Source organism: Embiotoca jacksoni, unplaced genomic scaffold, assembly GCF_022577435.1.
Source record: "Embiotoca jacksoni isolate LCO1_2020_lvr unplaced genomic scaffold, fEmbJac1.0.p SCAF_14, whole genome shotgun sequence".
Lineage (NCBI taxonomy): Eukaryota > Metazoa > Chordata > Actinopteri > Embiotocidae > Embiotoca > Embiotoca jacksoni.
The window spans coordinates 6,271,439-6,281,012 of NW_027185274.1; the positions used below are offsets into that span (position 1 = coordinate 6,271,439).

General features: G+C 40.2%; 2 protein-coding genes across 3 annotated transcripts; one reads left to right on the forward strand and one right to left on the reverse strand.

Annotated features, from left to right (window-relative positions):
- Positions 1 to 887: 887 nt before the first annotated feature.
- get1 (guided entry of tail-anchored proteins factor 1) lies at positions 888 to 4,350 on the reverse strand. 2 transcript variants are annotated; one of them, XM_069147642.1, is made up of 5 exons: positions 4,228 to 4,350; positions 3,555 to 3,720; positions 1,746 to 1,813; positions 1,407 to 1,521; positions 888 to 1,161 (listed from the first exon to the last, which is right to left on the reverse strand). In XM_069147642.1, the coding sequence occupies exons 1-5, from the start codon at positions 4,315 to 4,317 to the stop codon at positions 1,088 to 1,090; spliced, it is 513 nt and encodes a 170-aa protein (XP_069003743.1). In that variant the 5' UTR covers positions 4,318 to 4,350; the 3' UTR covers positions 888 to 1,087. The 2 variants fall into 2 exon arrangements, with proteins under 2 accessions (XP_069003743.1, XP_069003744.1); XM_069147643.1 differs by lacking the exon at positions 4,228 to 4,350 and adding an exon at positions 3,852 to 4,009.
- Positions 4,351 to 4,919: 569 nt separating this feature from the next.
- Positions 4,920 to 8,672, forward strand: hmgn1a (high mobility group nucleosome binding domain 1a). Its single transcript, XM_069147644.1, has 6 exons — positions 4,920 to 5,130; positions 6,319 to 6,348; positions 7,358 to 7,387; positions 7,498 to 7,536; positions 7,656 to 7,820; positions 7,907 to 8,672. Exons 1-6 carry the CDS (start codon positions 5,116 to 5,118, stop codon positions 7,997 to 7,999), a joined length of 372 nt encoding a protein of 123 aa, XP_069003745.1. The 5' UTR covers positions 4,920 to 5,115; the 3' UTR covers positions 8,000 to 8,672.
- The last annotated feature ends 902 nt before the right edge of the window (positions 8,673 to 9,574 follow it).

The following is a 9,574-nucleotide window of genomic DNA, read 5'->3' on the forward strand; positions in this document are numbered from 1 at the left end:
GGAGGCTGGCTGAGGTCACTGCCGAGCAGGAGAGGGACAAGAAGACACTGGTATGATGGAGCAGGGGGGTGGATGACACTGTTGGTCAGTGTCACATACTTCAGAGCTTTGCGGTGACATCCTTAACATAGAAATTATAAAACTAGTTCATTTTTTGGGCACTTCTCTTTTCTAGGACATGAAGAATCATGAGTTGTGCAGAGCCTCATTCAACTGCAAAATGGTCACTGGGCACAACTATATGCATATATATCAGCTAACCAAAGAAATTCAGGTGAGAATATCAGACTCGGGTGCTGCATCTTTGATGGTGTACTGTAATTCCTGTTTGGTGATTACCAGTAAGTGAGGACTAATTTTGCAGGCATTCAACTATGTTTCAATGTTTTTATAGTCTCAAGGTTAGTGTCAGGTATTAAGGGATATCAGGTCCTTGTGAATGACACTGTATGCACCTTGTTTTACCTAATCCAACTCGAAAAATACATTTACTCCCACAGATTCCCAAAACAGATGAGATGACGAGATGCAGAGTTAAAAAGCCACTGGAACAGTTTGGCCATTTCTAATTGTCTCTCTGAGACGGTTTTCTTTTTTCTAGGCAGGGAAAAGAAGATGGTTGAAACAGGTGAATTAGTCCTTCTCCCCGCTGAACAGCCAGACAGAAAGTGTTTGACTGAACCAGTGGATGATGTTTGACTGTAGTGACAAGGATAAATGTCTCCTTTTAACTTAAAAGCCACTCACAATGTATTTTCTGAAGCCATCACTGCTTAACTTCAACAAAACTACCTGGTGTGCTTTTGTTTGATAATTCCCAATTAACAAAGTCACAATGAAGACAAGCTTTTTCCATGTTAAAAATAATGTTCAACATTTTGAAACCATTGTTTTGAAATCATATTTAATCAAAACATTGACACAATCATCTTAAACCAAAAACATCTTGACAAAAATAACCATAATAAATTACTGCTGCAATTTAAGATCGCCAAAATGCACTGCATCAACTGTAGCTTTCATCATCAAAAAACATTTTCAGCAATAAATTAGAAAACCCATGTTTCTGAAATCCCAGCTGGAGTTTCTAGCTGATGGCATTAAGACCCAGTGTAACAACTTTGTTGCAAACCACCAACCAGCATGTGATTCCCACTCCACCTGAAAGGACAGGAAACAGCTCTGTCAGCAAACTTTAGAACAGTTTTAAGAAATATTGTCATTGATACTGCTTCAGCATTGTGTTTGGATTAGTACTAAATAATCTCGTAAGTGAATGATGTTTTTATTATCAGTGTATACCCACTTTCTACTATATGTAGTCCATGACTACAAATGGGTTGTTCTGCCTGTATCGTTTATAAATTATCTTGTTTTCAACCAAATATGAGAAAGAGATAGATTACCTGCCACTCCTGTTGGGAAAGCCACAAGGCGCTCCACGGGGGCGATCCATCTATTGGGGACCACGGTCACTGGATCAGAGTAATACTTCCATATCAACGAGACCATGACAGCAGCCTGAAAAACAACAGAAAGAAATATATAGGTAGCGAGTAGTTGCTACTTAATTTGTTTGTGATGTCTAAAATAATCAGAATAAAGCACTTTAAAAAGCATTTACTGGAGGTTTTGTATGAGACGTATGGCCCAGGCTTTCATTTAATGGTGCTCGTATAGCTGTGGTCTTACATTGGTGTCTACAGCCAAATAAATTTGTGCTTCTACTTAAAATCTCCACCTACCTGCAGTATGTAGAAGACAATGTTCACAACCCACTTCATTTTGGCTTGTTGAGTGGTTCTCGATTTTACTACAAAGTGAGGAAACATGGAACTGTTAGACTCGACACTGATTTTCTTGGTGATGCCGCCGACTTTAAAACTGATCCAGTGCCTTTCAGCCTTTAATCAGATTTACTTTACTTCTTTATTGGAACATCTGAAGTGCCTTTTATTGTGCACTCCCCCAATTATTATGTTCCACCTAGTTATAGGGTGACATGGCCGAGAATCACAACAGTGTGCTCTTTGAAAGACAGTATCTAAAAATACATTATACAAGAAATACATAACAAAATAGGACTTGTTCATTTGGGACAGCGCATAATAATACTTCAATACATCAGAGTTCTCATGGATGAGTACAATGATTGAGCCAGCAGTTTTGTAGTCATAAATCAGTAAAACTAAAAGAAAATAATGATTGGTTGAAGTCCTACAGAGAACAAAACGGGCTGTGTAGGTTGGTCACAGGAGATTTAAAACTGGCAGTGTGCAGGTTTGAGAAAATATCCGCACAGAAACAGCCTGAAACGGCCTTTGCTCTGCTGTGTACTGTAGCAGACTAAATCTATTTAGACACTTCCTGTTAGTTCACAAGATAATCCTGAGGCAGTGGGTGAAGGACAGCGACAGGCAGCAGCTGCCCCAGGCGAACGCTCGGTAAGCATCCAAAACCTCCAGCCACTTCCTGCGGTTGGTGGTTTTAATATATGAATCTGCTGTAGTGGACATGGACAGGTGGGAGGGCAAAATATACACCTTTAACAGGCAAAGTTACGGTGTACAGCCATTTATTTTCTCCGGTGTTTCAAAAAGAAAAGAAATCTGCGAAACTACAGGGACTGTTAAAGAGGCGCTGATTTATATTTAGAGGTCATAGTTGGTCATTTTTCTATATGTAAAACATCAAAATTGTACTGCGTTGTAAGCAGCTTCTCAGAGTCCCTGTTCATGTCTGGCATTAACAAACATGATATAAATAATCCCATATCCCAACTTCACATGCCTTATTCAACATGAGTATGGATGATGATAATGATGTAGATCTTGTCTGATAGCCTTCCGGACCCAACCGAATATATTGCATTTAACAAATAGTCTATTGTGAGTAAATAATTTAATATTATTACAATGGCACAGTCGCAGAAAATGTATGTTGTTCCTAATAGAGACAAATAATCAGACGAGCAAAATTACTTGAGTGAATTATGAGCTTCAGGCTTTGCATGGTCTTTTATTTTTAGCTGAAAAACACAGCAAAAGTTTTAAACATAAACCACAAAACATAAAACTCTTTACTGTGTAACTTTCAATCTGAATCCTGTCAGGCTTACAGACAAGGTAAACTAAAAGAAGAAAAAAAATAAACCCAGAGGAGGCTTTGGAAAATGTCAGTGTTTGTATTCACTGAACCGTTGCTATATAACAGTTCAATTTGCAATTCAATCTCCCACTTTCTGTACAGATCAGTTGTGCTCAGTTTAACTGAATATTATTTATATTTCTCATTCAGAAGGTGTTCACAAGAGTAAGTGCTCCTTTAAAGTGGCCCAGGACACTGACACTGCTAAAACCATGTGGCCATATGTGACAAATCTCAGTGTCCTCAATGCACCTTGACTGCATTCACACCTGTACTCAGACTGTCCTCTTGTGATTGGATCACCCAGATGCATTTTAATACCAGGTGTGAACGGGGCCAAAAGGCAGAAGTATTAGTATTTCATTGACTATCTTCTGTATGTCCATAATTTTACTTTTGCATCTCACCGTGTGTTTTCAGCTTGTCTGTTGTCTTGTTGATTTTGCGCTCCAATCTGGCATATCTGGCAAACTCATCCATCATGCTGATGGAGGACTGCTCCTTCTTCATCTCGTGGATTTCCGCCCTCATCTCGCTCTCCTGCTCAGCATCTTTCTGCACCATCTTTGAGAGCTGTAAAGGGAAGAAAAAAAAAAAAAAGACTATTGCAGAGCGAACAGGCGGGCTGGGTTTAACTGCAACGTAGACAACTGGGCCACGGAGTTAATTTAGTGTTTCTGCTGAACAATAAGAGATGGCATCACCTGTGAATATCACAAAAGTATAAAAGGTCCTCATAACAGTAAGCCATCTTTAGCAGTGCAGCCAAGCTGTGAAAAGTTGGTTAAATAATCCCTTAGCGTTACAGAGGGCTCCTTGACGTCGAGCAGTAAGTGGAGCACAAAATGTTTCCCCACCTCCAAAGCGTGTTTGGTAACTACGCCCGGCTGTGGGGGTAAAAGCCCCACCCTCCGGCTGCACGGCCGCGTTAGCTTTAAGGAGGCTAAGCTAATAAACAGCGGGCCCCCCCCCCCCCCAGTGTCTGACACTTAACAATACAGCTCTGCGAGCCCTTTTTTTTTTTTTTTTTTTTTTTCCAGGCCCCCTCATCCGTGCAAGCAGCACCCCGCTTTTACTTACAAAAGAGGATATGCTGGGCAGGAGTGTTTTAATGAGGTTGCAGAGAAAGACGGAGCCCAGCACCAGGAACCAGGCATAACCGGCCGCCATGTTTCCCCTCCTCCTCGCTGCAAAACTGTGTGCGCGTGTGCGCGTGCGCGTGTGTGCAGTTACACAAAAACAGGTTATACTGTGAACACGTCAGGCCATGTTTGTCAACACCCTCGCTTGCAACACTTAATAAACTAATTTAGCGCCGTAGATGACGGTTAAATGTTGTCAATGCACTTTTTTTTTTTTTTTTTTTAATTTAATTTATTTTACGGTGTTTTCGGCTTTAATGACGATAACACACTTTTGTTTTTTTTTTGTAAGAATGGAGAAATGCAACATCCCAACGTGTCGTCGTTTTAAAAGGTCGTTTTGTTGCACCGTGTTTATTACATTTACCTCCTCGGTTAACAACAATGGCTTATTACGCGTTCACCGAGCCTCGCGCACACCCTGCTGTGAATATAGCGCGTGATTAAAAAAAAAAAAAAAAAAAAAAAAGTGAGAGTTGTCTGATTGGCACGCGGTCCTGCCCACACAGGTAAGATGTTATGGTTCAAAAATATGCTGCCTCCACCTCAAAGCCAATCACTGGAAGCAAGGGGCGGGGGTTTACTCTTTCCGGTAGGTTGGTAGGATAAGGGATAGGATATACCGAGAGGGGGATCCAATCCGGTTTGAGCTAGTTCTGGTGCTGGTCGGACGTTTATGTTTAAGTTAACAGACTGCTCCGGAGGTGTAGGCTGAGGTGTTGAGGGCGGGCTGACCCACATATCATTCCTAAACTGTGAAAAGGCTTGTGTTTTTTTTTTTTTTTTTCCTCTCCTCTCAATCCGTGCCGTGCAAACCTCAGCAACAATGGGAAGAAAAAAAGTAAGTCCAAATCTGCACATTACGAGGAATGTGATCCATATATTTTACCTATTGATTAAACGCACAGGCTTGGGGTTTTTTTTTTATTATTTTTTTTTATTTTATTTTATTACAATTCGTCCGTTTTTCACGATTTGGGCCGTAGTTGACTGCTTCAGTGAGACCATGTGCATATGGAGTCCACCTCCGCCGCTGCTGCTCAGGTCTGTCGTGTCTGCTCTGTTGATACAGGGAAGTGGCGCCTTTTTACTTAGTCCAGGGGCAGCGTGCCTTTCCGTCGAACAAGTTTGCGATTTGCACGGCCCCCGTCCGATCCGCCCGCCTCGGTAGTTCAGCCTCTAAAATATATACATCTATATCTGACCGCGTTTAATAATAATTAGTTTTCTCCGTGTGCTTGAGATCAAACAAAGGGGTGTAACCGCAAGGCGATGTACAGGTTGCCATTTCGCGAAAGATTTCTTTCGTAACCGCCTCTGGATGTTTGGTCCCAACCTTGGGGGGGGAGGGGGGGGTGTTTGTGTACGTTTTTAATATTCAAAGTGACTGGTCCCGCTCGGGTTAATGTGGGTTTGTTTTATTGAATTTGCAGCCCCGCGCTGTCGAGATTTTGACCTCTGTGGGCTGTGCGCACTGGAGAGCTGCTGCTCGTCACTCTTGAGGTGTACAAGTCTTTTCTTCGGGATCGCCAATGGCAGCTGCTCGAAAAGACAGCGACACATCTGGTCGTTTTAACGCCAGCCGAAGCTCCTGCGATTAGGTTGCGTAAGTTTGTGTGGACTAATCCTCGGGTTTAGTCACGATGTATGGGCGCGCACGCTGGAGGTGGCGCGACCCCACTTCCTTCTTCTTAAAGTCGCGCCACGCTTGCTGGAGATATGTGTGTTTCATGAATGATGCACCACGGTGCTTTGTGGGAATAATAATAATAATAATAATAATAAAGTGAAACGTTGTGAAATGATTTCAGTCGGTTCCGAAACGCGGCGGGTCTTTTTGTATGTTCAATGTATAGAGGGACCCCTCCCCACATACAGATTGCATAAATGCTTTGTGATTTAAGGGGTAGGAGAGGTGCCCATCCCCCTCTTTGCATTACACGCCCACTTTAGCTCACTCGTGAATGGTTGTTGATTCCAGTTTATTAATTTCTTTCGCTCTCTCTTTCTCTCTCTCTCTACTTCACAGTCCACCACTGATGCAGATACAAGTGCAGAGGTTTGTATCTCAAGTCTTGAAATCCAAACTGACCAAAACTTGTGTTGATGTCCTGACTGACAACAAAATGGACATTTTGTTCTACTTTCTGTCATAACAAAGAGAGGGTCTTGATTCAAGCTAGATGGCTCTGCCATAGTTTAGTGCATCCAGAGTTTTAATCCTACAAGTGAGAAACGGAAGTTCTTGGGATGCTACTATGTCAATGAGTTGATTTTTTTTAATGTCCAGGTTTTCATCGAGTCTGATGAGTTTGAGGAGCTGCACTACCTCTAGGGGGCGCAGTTTGATACATTAAACTATATTTACCTGCTTCACTTTTAATTCAAGTGCCCTGATACGTCATTTAAAATCTAGTACATATGATGCCCTTTTCAATTTCTCAACAAGCAACAATAAATGTTGGTTAGATTTAGACTTTATTAATCCCACAGTAGGGAAATTTAATTAAGTGCATTAACATTGCAAAAAAAAAATTCCCACAATGCAATGCTGCACCTTTGCCCCCAAAAGGCAAGTATAATGTATAAATAAAGTTTAATTATGTAGCATAAGCTTTTCCAGACTGAGTGTGAAAAGGTGATATAAATGTAGTCCTAGTTTCATTAAGATAGTTTCCAAATAACATAATTTAGTTTATTTCCTCTGTCAATAATGGGTTTTTTGTTTGTTTGTTTGTTTGTTTTTCACAAAACTGACCAGGTATTTGAGTTTTAGCTCTCAAAAGAAGAAAAAGTTTGATATTTCTGATGATAAATATTCACATTCAGGACAAGACACGACATCACACAAATAAAGCACTTAATGGCAGCTTGTGTACTTGTTAATGTAACAATCAGGCATGTATGGAGGTGTTGAAGCACTTACTTCCCTTTTGTGCTCATAGTACCACCCCACATTGAGTAACATTTGTTTCATCATAAATGTTATTAGAAGTGTTTTGTTGACTCTTCTTGAACTTAATCCTGTATTCCCTGAACTAACATCTTATTTCTTTGTTCTTCTTCAGCCAAGGAGAAAATCTCAAAGGTTGTCAGATGTAAGTTCTACAAAGTCCAGAAAATACCCTGACTGTGTATTCTACAATTACTATGCATTTTAGTGTTGGTGAAATGTGGTATAATTGTATGGCATGTGTGTGTATTACAGAGGGATCCACAGCCCAAACCACAGCCAGAAAAGACAAAGGTAAAAACAACAAAAAAAAGATCTTGAGCACTGTATCCATTTAAAATACGCGGTTTTATTTTTCCTTTGCACAAATCTGACTGCATTTCACACTGCTTGGTTTGTTGTTGCCCTGTCAGGCACCTCCCAAGAACAAGAAGGCGAAGGAGCCAGCAAAGGAGCCAGCAAAGGCGCCAGCAAAGGCACCAGCAAAGGCCAAGGCTGAAGAGAAGAAGAAGAAGGAGGAACCCGAGGTAGAGAAGGAAGAGGTTCCTGCAGAGAATGGGGAAGACAAAGCTGAGGAGGTACTACAAGTTTGCCTCTTTGTGAATGCCACATGAAATTTTGCACTGAGACCAGAATGATAAAGTGTGTTTTCGCCATCCTCCAGCCCGCCGCTGCAGCAGATGATGAGGCAGAGGAGAAGGAGGACGACGATGACGACGACGACGACAAGGCTGACGACGATAAAGAGGCAGAGTAGTAGTGAAAGCCCAGAACTCACTTGCCAATGCTCCCTGTACCTCCGTTGTTGTAAAATGCAGAGAATATTTTTATCTACTATTTTCTTAAGACAGCAATGTTTTTAGGGATGTGATTGCATTTTTTTTAAAATACTACAACTTCCATTGAGTTTCAAGGCTTCTGTGAAGGGAAAGTTTCTGTCGTTGTGTTCTTGTGGTCTTTTTTTTGTCTTTAGATTGTAGTTTTCTGCATGACATGCAACCATGCCTTTATCAGGAATGAAGGAGGAGGGAGTTTACCTGAGACATTCCCGAGGCATCTTGAGGGATTTTATAACCTGTACTGTTTTTGGAAAACGCATTGTAATACTGTGTTTGATAGATAATGGAATGATTTGAAAGTTTTGACAGTTGTTTTTTTTATGCTCTTGCTCACGTTTACTGTCATCATTCTCAGTAGAAGTGGTTGGGTTGATTTTGATGTTATGGTACATTTGAGGACAGTTAAATTGATCCATGTTCTCGGCTATGTTAAAAACACATTACAGTTAGTCAAACTTGTCATGTTTTATCCTTTTAGGATATCTGTATGGTTTGGGGATTTCTCTGCCAATGTACAGTTTCCTTTATAAAAAAAATGCTTTCTTTGTTATGGATGGTATAAAATGCCAATTAAAGTGGGAATTTCTTTTATGTGTTTGTTGTTCATTGGGTTGTGTGCTGTATTCCATACTGCATTCAGTGATTGATTTAAAAGGACTGAATACCTGAAGTGGATTATGCTGCTATGTTTTAACCATTTCAGTGAGAACTAGATGATAACAGGCAGAAAATACTTGGACTAAAAATGCCCAAGAGATGAGGTTGGTTAAATATGGTTGAAGATGGGGCATTAAAAAAAAATTATTAGGGGCAGCTTGTACAAAAATAAGCTTCTGGGCTCTTGCTTTCCACCCCATTGAGATTTACTGTGATCATTTGATTAAATTAAAATTAATTTAGGATTGTGTGTAAGCTGAAACTGAAGATCTTGAAATAGACTTGGTAAAGCAGGTCTCTGGAAATTTAGGTACATTTAAATTGTGCAATAGAGTCCCCTCATAACAAAAATTACAATTCAACACTAACACCTGCCATGTAGTGAAACGGGCTTGTTGCCTCCACTATTTTGGCAGTGGTGAAAGAAGTATGCAGATTCTAAAGTAATATTATCAATATAACTATTAATGGCAAAATAAAGTTAACATCCTGGTTTATGTTATTTTGACAGACATTGGATTTTAATCCTGAAGCATCAGTGTGTCAGCAGCATGTTACTGTAGTAGCTGTTGGTGTAAGAGCTAGTTTGAACTATTTTATATACAGGGACAGATAATAAATCTGAGGGATTGTCAGATGATTACTGGGAGATGAAAGAAGAAAAAAAAATTCTGATCCGAACATCAGTTTTCAGAATTTAATTTTTTTTTCTCGCATCTCTTATTTTTGGGGTTTGATGTTGAATCGTTTGAATATTATTGAAATTAAATTGTGAGAAATTAAGATGGAAAAAAATCTGTCTTTGGTGGTGATGTTAACAACTCAGACATCTGAAA